This window comes from Rhinolophus sinicus, chromosome 18 (genome assembly GCF_057876585.1).
Source record: "Rhinolophus sinicus isolate RSI-liver-muscle chromosome 18, RSI-T2T, whole genome shotgun sequence".
Lineage (NCBI taxonomy): Eukaryota > Metazoa > Chordata > Mammalia > Chiroptera > Rhinolophidae > Rhinolophus > Rhinolophus sinicus.
In genome coordinates, this window is record NC_142518.1 from 76,439,195 (window position 1) to 76,456,197 (window position 17,003).

The 17,003-nt window shown below is 35.8% G+C and overlaps 1 protein-coding gene across 20 annotated transcripts in view; it reads left to right on the top strand.

Annotated features, from left to right (window-relative positions):
* The window catches only part of PAK3 (p21 (RAC1) activated kinase 3), a 408,807-nt gene that overhangs the window by 209,689 nt on the left and 182,115 nt on the right, over positions 1–17,003 (top strand). For all 20 annotated transcript variants that reach the window (XM_088794993.1, XM_088794997.1, XM_088794991.1 and 17 more), the window contains one exon: positions 8,995–9,196. In XM_088794993.1, the coding sequence (XP_088651119.1) occupies positions 9,022–9,196 (175 nt within the window). In that variant the 5' untranslated portion in view covers positions 8,995–9,021. The remainder of the gene's footprint in view (positions 1–8,994; positions 9,197–17,003) is intronic.

Sequence of the window (17,003 nt, forward strand, 5' to 3'; positions counted from 1 at the left end):
GAAGTTCATCCTGGAAATTTCCCCTAGGCTACATCTCATTCCTGTGTTAGATCCTCTAGTTTGATATGAAAAGGATACTAAGAAATACTGATGTGCTCATAAACTTGTAGTACTAACCTTGTGTGGCTGGTGCTTTTGGAGCTTTACCTCTGGTTTTATTAGGTCATAGCTGTGTATCTACTGGCCTGGGATTTTGTTTTTAAAAGGAGGTCAGTATTAGTTTGTCTCTCATTGGGAAGATATGCAAAGAAACAGTTATTTAGATTTTGAAAGCAGACAGGATAATAGATATGTGGGTTGTCTCTGATGGTACCAGGTCTGATGAAAATTTATTTCAGTTGTTTATGGATTAATAGATGGCCTTAAAAGTTGTAGTGCCAGTGTTTCTGGAGTCTCACCCCTCACACACCTGGGTAGAACACCTGTGGCAAATGGGCACAATTGGCATCTTTGGTTGCATGTAATTCAATATGTATATCGGAGTATGAATTTTGGCCACATTAACTAGAGTATAATTGATTACCTATGTTTCCCCTTGACTCTTGGAACATGCAAATTGGTGGCTTTTTTTTAACCTACTAACCTACTAAGCATTCTATGTTTACTTTGGCACTGTACTGATTAAAAGAATGCATTTTGGAAGAATGAGAGAATGATGACAATTGTTTATAATGCTTAATCCTTTCATTTAAAGTTCCAATGCATCTTGATAAAAGCTTTCCTCTAAAATGCTATGCAGTAAATCTCTATGCCAAAAGGTAAATCAGTGAAGAGCTGTGTGTATGTATTTGTGTATGTTCCTGTGTGTGCATATCCTCATGTTTTTTTGGGGGAGGGAGGGAAGACAAAGATAAGGAGGGAGGAAAAAAGAGAAGTAATCTTTCCTAGTATTCTGAAAAATGGGTGTTTAGGCTCCTTGGTTGTCATGAGACAAGAGGCTCATTTTTATTACTGATGAATTTCAATGGTAATTACTGAGCATTGGTAAACCACATTAAGTCTCAAGGGCTGGATCAAAAATGTATAACATTCACAGAAACTATTTGAATTCTCTTTGAAAAACCTAGTATCCAAGTATGAAATCAATCTGTAAACATATATAATCTGTTGCTGATTGTCCATTAAAGTTAGCTGTTTCTCCACAATGCTAAGGGTCAAGTTCTAGAAATGAAATGAATGGCTTGTGACTGTATCCATTGTGCCACTCACTTACAAGTTCCTGTTCTGTTGCAGAAGTGAACAGTCAAACTTTAATGATAGTTTTTTGATTGGGTTCCTAGAGAATAATGGTACTTTTGTACAATTCTTGAAATAGAGCCTACAGCCGTCCCAAACAAAATAGTCTCTTTCAAGATCTTGGAAATAATGACATCATAGGCAGATTGAACCAGCAGTCCATAAATAGTATCCTTTGTACAAAGCTCCCTCAGGGGAGGGACCTGGCTTAGTAAATTGGCATTATTTACAAACATATCATAATAGAATCCCCCTATTTCTATGTTTGTAGACTGGTCAGAGACACCTCCCACTTGGTAAAGAAATACTGGGGGTGCCAAAAAAATGTATACACATGACTTGTATTCATCTTTTGTTATCAGTATATATTGAGTATTACAATTTTAAAACAGTTTTTTCCTTTTTTAAAGTATGTATACTTTTTTTGGCACCCTCTGTATATTAACAGCAAGGCTTCCTTACAGGTCTTTACCATTTTTCCATCCATCTCTAAAAATGCACTTTGAAGCATTGGCTTTGAAGTTGAGTTAAAGATAACAAGAGCCTCCTGAATCATTCTTTTGTCACCAAATCAGAATTATTTGGAACCATTAAAAGAAGGTGAAGATTGGTTGTGCCTTGCAAAGGGTAATAAAGAACTGAAGTAATATCAGGATAATTCAAGCAAAACCAACCAAAAAAAAAAAGTGCTTTGTATCTGGTGGCAAATTCTTCTCAGTGACTAAATTAAAATCATGAAACTATCCAAAACAGAATAATGAAATGCCACTGGTGAAGTCAGTCTTAAATTCACTTTTATTCTGGGAAAAAAAACAAAAACAAAAACAAACAAATGGTGAATTTACAAGGACCAAAATCAAAATGCAAAAGAAAATGCAGACCTCTTAGCATTACTTTCACATTACAGTTAAAATATATTCTAGTACCAGTAGTAGCCATGAATAGAGTTTATCCTTGATATCACAGTTACCATATTTTGCCATGTGTAATGCATACTTTTTTGGCCCAAATTTGTAAGGGAAAAATATGGATGCACGTTATACATAAGTAGTATTATTTCCGTATCTATATAAATGTTTTTAATTCTTTTCTTTATGCTTATGAGTTAAAAGTGTAACTCTAGGAATCAATAACAATGTCAGTATACAAAATAATACCTTGGAATATGATTATCGGTTTTGTTGAACTTATGACAAACTTGTAACTACGAAGCGTTCTTGGCTTTCTATGATGCACAAATATCATAAATTTGTTACTGACACATAAAATTTCTTGTACCTTGTATCTGTTCTTATGTTTTGTAATTATTTGTTACATAAAATTTCTTGTACCATTATATGTTAATACAAAAAACAAGTACCTAAATGTAAAAAAAATTGAATTAAAAAATTAAAATGAAAGATTTTTTTCCCTCAAAATTTGGGCCAAAAATGTGGGTGTGCATTATACATGGGAGCATGATACACATGGCAAAATATGGTACTTTTCATTTTGCTTTGTGTTTCCTTATATAGGAAAATGTGAGACTTATCAGTTGTGGTCACTGATGACAAAACATTTAATACTGAGTATTATCACTATCATGATTACTGAACAACATACAGAATTGGTCTTAGTTCATTAAGATAATGCAAGGCATGACATTAGTAAAGGACAGAAAATTCTTGTCCAAATCAAGATCAAGACAATCATTGTTAGCTGGCAGTCACCTGTCCACATTGAGAAGCTATTAATTTTTTGCATTAAAATTAAGCACTCATATTCACCAAAATACCAATTAAAGAGTGCAAAAATAAGCCATAGAGTAGGAGAAAATATTTGCAACATTATGTAAATGATTGTTACATAAAAGAATTCCTAAAAATTCGTATAAAAGAGACAGACAACACAATAGCTTTATCCAAAAGTATTGAATAGACACAAAAAGGAAAATCCAAATTGCCAATGAACACTATGAAAAGATATTCAGCCTCATTTCTAATTGGGAAATACAAATTAAACCCCAACAAGACACCATTATATATCCCCCAGATTGGCAAAATTAAAATATCTGAAAATAACAAATGTAGACAAGGTTGTAAACAAAGAGAATACAAATACACTGCAGGAGAGAGCATAATTGGTACAATTACTTTGAGTTTGGCATTATTGAGTACTTTATGACCCACCAATTGCACCCCAGAGAAATATGTCTACATGGGCACCAAGAAATATGAGAAGGAATGTCCATAACATAGTAATAAAAAAAACAGAAACAACCTAAATATCTAATAAATGATAGAATGGATAAATATTTATGGCTTGTTCTTACATTGGACTACTACTGGGTATTGAAAATGAATGACCAATAGCTACATGCAGCAACATGGTTAATCCAAGCTGGCAGGAAGTGGCAAAAGAGTATGGAAGAGGTATGTCCATTGTCCTTCACAGGCAATGGCTTTGCCTTCTGAGAGGTTCTTCTTCATCTGTTTTCTTCTCACAATATTTGAAGTGAGTTTTGCATTAAGCTTTCTTTGGAGCTGTGCAAATGCAGTAGCCGGCTTCTTGCTGGTGCAGATGTTGGCGCCTGAGTGTTGCTTTATGCCTTCAATACTTAGAGACTAGCTTTTTGATGAGGCTTGTAGTTTCTTTGAGAATATAATTGTTTCAAAAACTGAAAAGGATTCTGTTAGTTCCATGAGGCAGTCACCACTTCCAAAGTTCTTTTCTGAACACAGTTCTCAAAGCTGCTTTATTTCTTTGCTTACATAATCAGCCAATGATTTTCTCTCTCATTTTAGTGGTGGCTACTTTGAGTCCATCTGAAACAATAGGCATCATAGCCAATCCTTAGACTCCTAATCTCATTTTAGCCACAGACCTCGCTTTTAGTTTGGCTTAGTTTTAATGGGACTTTGAAAACTCTTTGAGTAACTAGTTTTTTCTTGTTTTGGACAAAGAAGCAATTGATTTTTCTAACTGTAAAGATCCACATTTCTGGACATTCTTTGCAAACTGACCAATTCTTACCTGCACTCTGTAGTAATATCTTGCTAAAAATCAAGAAGAAGCAGCTAGTAGATATTAACAATATATTTTTAATTAAATGTATTGGGATGACAATGGTTATTAAAATTACACAGGTTTCAAGCGTACAATTCTATAATACATCATCTATGTGTCACATTATGTGCTTATCACCCGGAATCAGTTCTCCTTCCATCACCATATATTTGACCTCCTTTACCCTCTTCTACCACTCTCCTCGCCCCTTACCCTTTGGAAATCACTAAACTGTTGTCTGTCACTATGAGTTTTTGTTTCTTTGTTTGTTTGTCTTGTTCCTTTGTTGCTTTCAGTTCTATATCCCACATATGAGTGAAATCATATGGTTCTCAACTTTTTCTCTCTGACTTATTTCACTTAGCATAATAATCTCAAGATCCATCCATGTTGTCATAAATGACACTATTTCATCTTATGGCAGAGTAGTTTTCCACTGTATATATGTATATATATACCACATCTTATTTACCCAATTATCTATCGAAGGACACTTTTCTTGTTTACATGTCTTGGCCACCGTAAATGATGCTGTAATGAACATTGGAGCACATCTATCTTAATGGGTAAATGTTTTCAGATTTTTGGGGGTAGATACGCAGGAGATGGATTGCTGGGTTATATGGTAATTTTATTCTTAATTTTTTGAGGAACCTCCATACTGTTTTCCATAGTGGCTGTACCAATTTACATTCCCACCAGCAGTGTATGAGGTTTCCTTTTTCTCCACAGCATCTCCAACACTTGTTATTATTTGTCTTGTTGATGATAACACCATCAACAATATGGTTTTATGCAACTGCTTCCTCTAGAGTTAGGCAAGAGGTCTGTCCTTCAAATTATCACCGATGACAATCTTACCAAATTTTTTTTTTTGCCTCAACATAAGAAGGACTATGGCTTTCTAGTAAGCAACATCAGTTTTCTTATCTCCCAACAAGTATCCAAGTACACATATGTTGTGTGTTTGTAAAAGCAATACCATGCTTTTGGTACCATTTTCTATATTAATTATGGTAAGGTTAGGCTGCTCTAACAAAGAGACCCATCAATAATCTGACACTTTATGTTGGAGAGGCTGTGGAGAAAAAGGAACCCTCATACACTGTTGGTGGGAATGCAGACTGGTGCAGCCATTATGGAAGGCGGTGTGGAGGTTCCTCAAAAAATTACGAATAGAATTGCCATATGACCCAGCAATCCCTCTCCTGGGTATCTACCCAAAAAATCTGAAAACATTTAGAGATAAAGACACGTGTGCTCCAATGTTCATTGCAGCTTTGTTTACGGTGGCCAAGACATGGAAACAACCAAAATGTCCTTCGACAGATGAATGGATGAAGAAGTTGTGGTATATATACACAATGGAATACTATTCGGCAGTAAGAAAAGATGATATAGGAACATTTGTGACAACATGGATGGATCTTGAGAGTGTAATGCTGAGCGAAATAAGTCAGACAGAAAAAGCAGAGAACCATGTGATTTCACTGATATGTGGTATATAAACCAAAAGCAACAAAAGAACAAGATAAACAAATGAGAAACAGAAACTCATAGACACAGACAATGGTTTGGTGGTTGCCAGAGGGTAAGGGGGGTGGGGGGTGGGGAGTGGGAGATGAGGGAAAGGGAGATCAAATATATGGTGATGGAAGGAGAACTGACTCTGGGTGATGAACACACAATGGGATTTATAGATGATGTAATACAGAATTGTACACCTGAAATCTATGTAATTTTACTAACAATTGTCACCCCAATAAATTTAATTAAAAAAAAAATTACGAATAGAATTGCCATATGACCCAGTGATCCCTCTCCTGGGTATCTACCCAAAAAATCTGAAAACGTTTATACATAAAGACATGTGTGCTCCAATGTTCATTGCAGCTTTGTTTACGGTGGCCCAGACATGGAAACAACCAAAATGTCCTTCGATAGATGAATGGATAAAGAAGTTGTGGTATATATACACAATGGAATACTATTCGGCGGTAAGAAAAGATGATATAGGAACATTTGTGACAACATGGATGGATCTTGAGAGTGTAATGCTGAGCGAAATAAGTCAGGAAAAGCAGAGAACCATGTGATTTCACTGATATGTGGTATATAAACCAAAAACAACAAAAGAACAAGACCAACAAATGAGAAACAGAAACTCATAGACACAGACAATAGTTTAGTGGTTACCAGAGGGTAAGGGGGGTGGGGGGTGGGAGATGAGGGTAAGGGGAATCAAATATATGGTGATGGAAGGAGAACTGACTCTGGGTGGTGAACACACAATGGGATTTATAGATGATGTAATACAGAATTGTACACCTGAAATCTATGTAATTTTACTAACAATTGTCACCCCAATAAATTTAAAAAATAAAATAAAATAAAATAAAAATAAATAAATAATCTGACACTTTAAAGAATACAAGTTTTGTTATTTCTCAGGTAACAGTCCAAGGTAAGTATTTCAGGCAGTGGCTGGCTCTGCTCCACCTGATCATACAGGGATCAAAGTTTCTTCTTTTTTTAAAAATTAAATTATTTTTCAATTACCATTGACATACAATATTATATTAGTTTCAGGTGTAGAAAACAACGTAGTGAGTAGGCATTTATATAGCTCACAAAGTGATAACCCCCAGTAAGTCTATTACCCATCTGACACTGTACATAGTTATTGCAATATTATTGACTATATTCCCTATGCTGTACTTTACATCCCACTGACTAGTATTTTTTTTCAATTATAGTTGACATTCAATATTATTTTATACTAGTTTCAGATGTACGGCATAGTGGTTAGACATTTGTATAATTTATGAAGTGATTCCCCTGGGTAAGTCTAGTACACGCCTGATATTATACTTAGTTTTTTCAATATTATTGACTATATTCCCCAGACTGTACTTTACATCTCTGTGACTATTTTGTAATGACCAATTTGTACTTCTTAATTCCTTCACCTTTGTCACCCAGCTCCCCTCTGGCAACCATGAGTTTGTTCTTTGTATCTATGAGTCTGTTTCTGTTTTGTTTGTTCCTTTGTTCTTTAGATTCCATACATAAATGAGATCATATGGTATTTTTTCTTTCTCAGTCTGACTTATTTCACTTAACATAATACCCTGTAGGTCCATCTATGTTGTTGCAAATGGTAAGATTTCTTTCTTTTTTGAGGCAGAGTAATATTTTATTGTATATGTGTACCACAATTTCTTTATCCAATCATCTGTTGATGGACATTTCAGTTGCTTCCATATCTTGGCTGTTGTACATAGCACTGCAGTGAACACAGAGGAGCATATATCTGAGAACCTTTTAATTGATACTCAATTATTCTTGAATACTTACAGGCTGTATATATTTGAGAAAATTTAGAACATAGTAAACTTTTAAAAAAATTTTGACATAACATGATGTAACAGAGTTCATTACTGAAAATTGTAACAACTAAAGTGCTAAAATAATTATGATAAATTATTTTTTATAATGAGAATCTGGGTGGTTTGTTTTTTATTCCCTTGCACTTAGGTTTGTTTATAGTAAATGTTTTTGGAATAAAGTGATGTGTTAAGTTATGTTTGGAAAGTTCTCATGCTCCTAAATTAGTGTCAGTTAATACCTCATGAATTTATAGAGATTTTGTTGCAATGGAATTTGATTTTCCTTGTATTCAAACTAGCGATCCACTTGGAAAGTACTCTTAACACCTAACTTGTGATGGCAAGTTTCAGGTACCTAATGCAGGATTGAAATTAGAATAGGAAAACAGCCAGAAATGGAAACATTTTGTTGGGGAATCCATACTCTTCTAGTTCACATTACCCTCCAATTGGGATGAATCCCAAATATATTCAGCCCTAAGCACAAAATGATAAAGAATAATTAAATTAATGGCAGATACATTGCTAAAACCAAGACTCGTTCTTACAACCCTGTTACCCCTGTCAACTACCTTGTTCCCTGTTCCAGGACATAAAGTATGACACGGAATAAGCTTGTGGTGTCTCATCAGGAAGTGGTCTTATCCTTTGAGCTCCTCTTTTCTCATGGTGACATTTGGCTCAGCTTTATCTTCTACCTGCTATCTGAAGATGGGGCATTGTTTCCCCTATCAGTATACCCCAACGCTGCTGAAACTTCCAGTTCTACTAGATTGTTTCTCAGTTCTTTCTCATAAAACAGTAGAATGTGTTTTGTAAATCAGGTACACACATGTAAGAATCAGGTGCCAAAGGCATCCCAATGTCAAAGCAGCCAACAAACCATTGTTATGGACCATTAAAAATGAACAGCCAAACCTGTGTCAATTCTGGACTCTAAGGAGGTCGTGTTACCTGACCATGACAATCAGCAGGATAGAATTTTTAAAGAAGATTGTAAATTGTTCATTGAAAGACTGAGTGGACAGACAGCAGGAAATAGTTTTATTTTGAGAAAAGGAAGGGCCTTATGTGTTTGTATATGCATATTGAAAAGCTAGTAATTATTGCCTTCACTTTCTTCTTTGAGAAATTGCATCATTGGTTTATAGGGAGGCAGCACCTTCCCCTCTAGAAAGCAAACTCCTCAAAATGGTCAATGCAAAATTTGAGACAACATGAGAACAGTGCTTTTGTTTTCAAGATGTTACAATCCCCATATTTATCAGATTGTTTTTTAGACTGCTCCTTTCTTAACTGCTGTTTTGTCCTCCTCCTCCTTTAGGAGCTGTGCAATTAGTTGTAACTGAAAATGTCTGACAGTCTGGATAATGAAGAGAAGCCCCCAGCTCCCCCACTGAGGATGAATAGTAACAACCGGGATTCTTCAGCCCTCAACCACAGCTCCAAACCACTTCCCATGGCCCCTGAAGAGAAGAATAAGAAAGCCAGGCTTCGCTCTATCTTCCCAGGCGGAGGGGATAAAAGTAAAGTATCAGTGGCCGGGCATTGAAAAGGGTCTAGTTTATTCTTTCATTGTCACTTTCTTTCTTGGGTGGTCATTTCTTGAGCACTGGCTGTTCAAGGCCTGCCTGACCTTTACATCTGCATCTTCTTAGGTTGCATTTTGTCAGAGGTTAATGTTTGATTGAATTACTCTGAGTTTACAGAAAATATACTTATGTTTGCCTTTCACATAAAATTCATAAAATTGAATTCATAGTGTTAAGCCAAGGGAAATCCTAGCAATAGTACTGTCTTAAATATATAAACAATGACTTTCTTTCTGATAACTTAGAGGAGAATTTGTGGTAATTCTCCTCTAAGTTATCAGAAACCCTTCCAAACTGCAAGTTCTCCTTATTGGAATTTGGAGTATAGGTAGATTTGCTTCTGTATACCTTTATGACAGCTGTGAAAATTTTGAATTCAGTATACTGGAATCAGTCCAAGTTGCTGCAGTCTCTCTGACTGTATCACAAGGTGGGAAGAAATTTTTGACTATATTTGTTTTCTCTCTCATTTTTTTGCAGTTGTCCCCTACACAATCAGCCCTATTTGCACTAGGTATCACAACAATATATTATCATTTGTCCTTGGTGTTCTTCATAGTACCATTTGGAGCTTAAATAACATATGCTGACACTTTGTAAAACTAGGGTATATAAAGGCTCCAGTAAGTGTCAGGTTTCATTAATTAGCATGAAGCTTAAATATGGCTTCTATAAATGTGACTATTGAGGCAGAGGGGAGTGAAGGAAGTACAGGGACAATAGCACAACAGAAAGTTGCCAAAAGGGTAAGAAGGGTGATGACTTTAGAAGAGAAAAGGGACATCCCTGATCTGCTTCTTCAAGATAAACCAAATAGCTTTGTAGGTTGCTTATATGGTGTTAGTGAATCCACAATTCCTACCATTAGGAAAGGTGAAACTCTTATTAGGGCCAGCATTGTCTCTTGTACACCTATATCACTTAAGAGATTCTTTATCTCTCATGACCTAAGGATGTAAAAGATGGAAATGATGTTAAACATCTGGATTAAAGATAAGCAAAAGAATAATGAAACACTTTACTTGTAAGAGATCTGTGACCATGCAAGAGGAACTTTTGAAGACATGTTTTCAGACACTCAAGTGGGTGCAGAAAAAAAATTTGCCAGGTACAAGGGATGGTTTGAGAAACTTCTGACCTGGAGAGCAAGTCTTATGTGACAGTGGTGCTGAAGAAAGAACTACTAGATCTTATAGCTTCTGTTTTGTATCCGCCACAACTACGAAAATGATTGAGGAAGGGGATTATGTACCTGTACAACTCTCTGGTGCTGTTAAGAACATCATGCTTTGGAAGCCCTTGAACAATTCTACTTGCCCTTTTGAAGAACAAGAGCCAACTGATGCTGACATGAGGTCAGCAAAAACAGGAAGGCTGACATTTCTGTTTTATGCCAGTACTTCAGGTGACTTCATAACAAAACTACTACTACTCTACAGAAAACTATGCCCAAATCTTCTCAGAGGAAAAAAAATCGAAGTTTTTGGTGTACTTGTCAGCAAACAGAAAAGCCTTGATGACTCTTTCTCTTCTTAAGGAATGGTTTGAACAGTGTTTTCTTGTGGAAATTCAAGACTATTTAAAAGAAAAAAATCTTGATTTCAAAGTTATGCTGATTCCTCACAGTCCTCTTGACACCTCAGATGCATTTGCCAATGTACATCCTAATGTTAAGGTTGTCATTATAATTAGTCTCATGTCTCAGATCCTCGAGCCCTTAGATCAGTGTTTGATCCAGCCATTCAAGAATACGTATGCCAAATTAATATATAACTTTGTTGTTAAAAATCTTATAGAGTTTCCTCTGTCTGAAGACCCTAGTGCATGGGATTCATACACCATCACTAATGCTGTATTCTTAACAAAAGAGGCATTAGATAGTTTAATAGAGCCTGTCATTAATGCAATTTGAGAGATCTTTCAGTGATTCCCTCCTTAAGACAAAAAAAAAATACAAACAAACAAAACAAAACAAAACGAAAAAACCCTACTTTGGATCAAGAAGAAACTATGTCTGCACATGAACATTTGCTACAGGAGCAATCATTGGCTGACATTTAATGCTGCTAAAGGATAATTCAGGAAACTTCCAGTCCCCCAGAGGTGATTATCATAAGTGATAATGAAGATAATTAGTAAGCTATGGAACTGGAGCAAATATTTCAGAACAAGATTAAAACTTTCCCAAGAAAGTAATGAAAATTAGTACCTTTACATTTCAAACCTTACCTCTTCAAAGTTTGAGTGATATAGCAGAATTCTATAAGGGAGTGCTATGATGCCTTCAAAAGAAAATCACATTGGACAGAAACCATTTTCAGCGGAACTTGAATCATCAAATAATGCTATTTAATACTATTGTTGGACCTCTGATAAGCTGCCTTTAGACAAAGCTTGAATGATTTAATTGAACTCTAGAAAGAGGTGCTAAGAGTCTTTTCACAACACCATATTGGGAAGAAAGCAACCTCAGAAGAGCCTAAAACATTAAGTAATGACATTTAAACACCTGAGCTGTTAGACAGCTGTCAATCTGCCTTCAGACAAATTATTTAATTTGAACTCTATACAGAAGTGCTGAGGTGTCTTCAAAAAAGACTTGAGAAGACAGAAAGAATCTTCAGAAGAGCCAAAGTCATTAAGTCATACCACTTAAATTCACTTGCTTGATAGGAATAAAGCCACAGGCAAGTTTTACAATTTCAGGATTGGGTTTAGATCGCTCTGAGAGCTTGGAGAGCCATAATTTGAATTAATAATCTACCTCTGTTCATTGCTTCACTGTCACCCCCATTTTCTACTTCTAGAATGAGTATCATCGCCTCTGGAAATCATCTCAGGATCTAAACGGAAATTATGTGGAGCCTATCATTTTTACTAATATAAGCTATGTAACTCTCATTATTCTTTTTATGTAATATACCTTTGTTATTGTTTTGTTTTATGGCATGAAAAAAATTATGAAAGCTTTCAAAAGTTCACATGTAACCTCATTTCTCCTGCCCTTTGTTTTGTCCCTCCTAAAATCTTAATTTCCTCAGCTGAACTCTCTTACCATGGGTGTCATTCAGGAATCTGACACTCATAGGTAAGGAGGGGTTACTGTTTCTATGTTTCTGCCTTTCGGTGACTGCTTCGGTTACACCACAATCAGTCTTGAATGAATGGAAAGAACAATAGACTTAGGTTCTAGAGACCTGTGTTCGTTATTGTGACTTTGGGATAGTCACTTAGTTTCTGTAAGCCTCAGTTTTATCAACTGTTAAATAAGGATAGGAATATCTAGCTTACCTCACAAGATACTTTTGGTAATCAAATGCTATTAAAAGTACATAATAATTGTGAGATGTTTTAGATTTGCATCATTTTGTACCTTACAAACAACCGAAAAACTAAATCTTAAGTAACTTTGTCTTTAGCTGGAATTTATATGTCAATTATAGAAAATTGAAAATTAAAATTGCCCATAATTCCACAAGTCTAAGATAACTAACTGGTTTGATATTTTTTCTCCTAGTCTTCCTTCTTCTTATCACAGAGAAATTTTTCATCAATATTAATAATTTTACTAACAATTGTCACCCCAATAAATTTAATAAAATTAAAAAAAAAAACTTGGACAATAAAGACAAGCATATAGAAAAAAAATGAAAATTAGCCATATTCACAAATCTCAGAAACAATGTTAACATTTTGGCAGATTTCTTTCCACACTTTTAATGGCTATATATAGACATATTTTTACATTGGTAAGATCATAATACATACAGTTTTATATCCTGCTTTTTCACTTAACATTTTTATCATGAATATTTCCTATATTTTAAAAGTTTTCATAAACATCAGTTTTGATAGTGTATACATTTCATCATATAGTAGCAATAGTGACATCATGATTTATTTAATCATTTCCTTTTGTTGGATATTTGGGATCCTTTCCAAATTTTTGTTATAAATAATGTCACAATTTCTATTTATTTAGTTAAATGAAAATACTTGTTTTGGGGACAGGAGAGGTTTTTGTTTGTTTTAAGAAGTCTCTACTAGCTACATTTCATTGAACAAAGGGACCTTCAAGAGACAAGTAGAACAACAAAAGAAGTAGTAGATATAATTTCAAGATTGTGGATCTATCTTTGTTGGAGACTGTTTCAGGAGCTGAATCTTAGTGGTAGAGCAAATTAGGAGAGAGAATTTGCCACCATTTTATACTTCATTATAGAAAAGTTTTCAGAATTTAGACCAGGAAAAGGGCCTTCTGAACAAGTGGTTTGATTTGATTTTATGTACCCCGTGAAGTGTAAGACTGATCAGGTTTGTATTTTGTTAGCTAACGGAAAGTTTGGAACCAAATGCATAGTCCATGCATAGCACTCGTAATGGGACTCTATGGTTTGTATGCACTTTGCATTAGCTTTCTTCCAGACTCCATTTTATGTTCCTATCTTTTTTGTTCCTTTTACTTTCTTATCTACTTTGAATTTATGCTATCATATTATATTTTGTGTATTCTTGTAAGCCACCTGATATCCACTTTGGCAAAAAGTAGGGGGAATAAATACATGAAAACATTACATGAATAAATAAGTAAGGCAAAGGCAATGAGGCCAATAAATCTGCCAGGGCTCTGAAAATGGTACAGTGCCTCTAAAAATAATAAATGTTAAGGACTTGAAGCTTGGAAGAACATGTGGGAAAGAAGCAGGTGAGGCTGCATTTGGAGGTGACATGTTCTGTGTGACGTGTGTGTCTTCTGAAGCATGCTAATGTATCATGTGCTGCACTTGAGCATTAGGTGTGTTCCGGAGGACAGGGAATGCTGTATGAAGGGCTATGTCTTTAGCGAACACAGTTCACGTGCATTTTTGTTTGGGGGGAATCCAGAGAGCTTGGGGAGCTGGTGAGACTGGAGATAAAGTGAAGGCCCTCTTCCTGGAGGAGTAGTAAGGGATAGTTGGATATAAATCACATCAAAACAAATGGGAAGTGATCTACCATTTAATGACTGATATACCATTAGTTCCTAGCTACTAAGCTGTGTGTCAGGCACTTTCATGTATTGAGTCTTTTGATCCTTACAACCACTCTGTATTATCCCCTTTTTACAGATAAGGCAATTTAAGTTCAAAACATTTAAGTAGACAGCCTGGTGTCACATAGTAAATGACAGAAGCTAGAAGTCTCCAAACCCTATGCTTTTTCCACTCTATCACACTACTTTAGGGCAGAACAAAGGGACTATATGGAAAACTACATTCCTAGCATCCAAAACCCAGCAGTGGCTGTCATGTTTCCTTAAGAAGATGGCACTGTGCTTTGAAACTTATCTCAATTTCAGAAAAGGAGACTTTTTTTTATCAGCACTCAGAAGGAAAGGAAGACAACTTTTTAATTTGATTTTTAATGATGGCAAGAAAATATTCTCAACAATAGAGATGTGTTAACATTTGATTTGGGTGTTTTGTGGTCTAGACTCTCATTTAGTGTGTGTACTTTACAGGTTTGCATATTGCTTACTTTAGAAACTTGAGCCTCTAGATGAGTGTGCTCATATATGTGAAAAAGTTCTTAAAGTGTCATATAGTTTGTTATTGTATTGCATATATGTTGTTGTACTAATCCCTAGAGTATGTTGTCTTTTATATATGCTACACAGCAGGAAGCATTACTGTGCAACAATTATATTAAAGAAGACTCTCAGTTATCCTTTATGGTCTTGTTAATCAAATGTTTTGGTCAAAGCACATTACTAATTCTCATCTAATCAATACACAATAAAAATACTTAGTGTGATAACTAGACTGAACAGTCTTTCTTCAGTGATGTTGAAGACCCTTTGGGATCTTGCAGTAGCTCAAGGTTTTTATTGCACCAACAAAGAATGGGAGTGTCAAATAACTGTGGGTTCTGTTATCAGAATGCAAGGTGTTAGAGACTGCTAAATGCTGAATAATACTTGCATTCCTCTTGGTTCTCCAAATGTAACCCATACAGCTCAGCAAAGAGTACTATTTGGAGATCATTGCATCCCCTCCTTTGGAAAGCCTGAGGGGCATGGCATTTCCCTTGTCCTCCAGGGTCAGTGCTGTGTCCCAGCAGAAGAGACTTCTGTACTACTACTCCTTTATTCCTAGAAGTCCCCTGTAGCTGAAATGGGAAGATGGTGGGATAATGATGCATTCTATCTACTAGGGCCTGTGCTTCCACTTCAAGGCCAATAAATAGGGAAATTGGGCAGAATTTTGGTAGTCCATTAAAACCAGCGACAGTCAAACTCAAGAGAAGTATGGAAAGCAGGATTGGGAGATGTATATACTAAAGGAAAGAAGTAATAGGGAGAAATAAATTAAGAGAAGAAGTAATGTTTGAGAGGGAGATTAAGAGGTGGAGAAGATACAGGGGATGGATGAGAAGAGGGGAAGACAGAAGACAGTTGTATTAAACACTAAAATGAAGAAGTGAATGGAGAAGATGCTAGCTAAGGGATATGAAATTACTTTTCTCCTTAAAGCAAATGAGGCCCCCCACTTGTTTTTCTTTCAAACTTGTGTCCTGTATAGTCATCCACATAATCAGATGTGTATGGTTTAGGACATTGCCTCATATTTGCCTTTTGTTTTCAAATATTTTCCATTGAAATTGTTGCACGTGTGAATTGGGTATAAATGAGTATGGAATCAGTGTGTGTTTCCTGGAAGGATATGGGCATAAGAGTCAACTTCCTAATGATTTGCCAGAATGATCACTGTTGCTGAATGTTTTTGAAGATGATACCACTGAGGTGATGGCTGTCTGCACGGGTGAGTGGGGGTCACTAGAAGGGATCACATGGGACCATCATTTCCTTTCCCCTATCCTCGTCATGGAACATCCAACCTATGTATTGGGCTTGTAGCAGCTCTTGCAGAATCGGGTACCACTTTGAGTATTTTTCTATACATTATGGAGGGCATATACTGTTTCCCATAGCCACTGAAGACCTGGCAGAGGAAATGGGCTTATTTCACCACAGAGAATAGAACTAGACATAAATATATGCTTATTGGATACTATGAATTACCAAGGGTGAAATTTCCTATTGGGTCTCATGGCTTTAGCAGATTCTACCTGAAGGCAGGAGAATGGGCCTTCCCAACTATATACTTCTGGGTGTTGCTAATATAATGAAAGATACAGTAAGAACAGGCCAGTTTAATCTTTTTTTGGTAGTTATATTTCTAAGGACTTCACTCATAAGATGGAAATGCTAGGTTTAAAAAGTGGCAGATTACTTAGTTGTCCAGCAAACATAGTCACCCTATTACTAAGTATATTGCTAATGAGATGATGTATTTTGGATAGCAGTTATAGGGATATTCCATTGTTCAAAGTGCTTTCATATTGATTACCTCCTTCAAACCTCCTATGATGGAGGCAAGGATTATCCCAATTTTACAAAGGAAGGCAGACATTTAGAGAGGTTAACTGACTTCCACAAAGTTGTTCCACTACTAATTAAAGCAAGGCAGACCTAGAATTAGACCCCCTGACTCCTAGTCCAGTAGTGGTTGAACACTGTACTGCTTGCCATGAAATGAGAGTTACCTAACTTGTTTTGAAAATAGGTTATAGCCAATGGAATATGTAAAAAATGGAATTTTTACTGAAGCAGATGAATTTAGGTGAACCTAACCCACTTTCTCAGTCAGCAATTACAATGGTAATCATACCTTTATCTTTACTAGTTACTACTCCCGAGGGC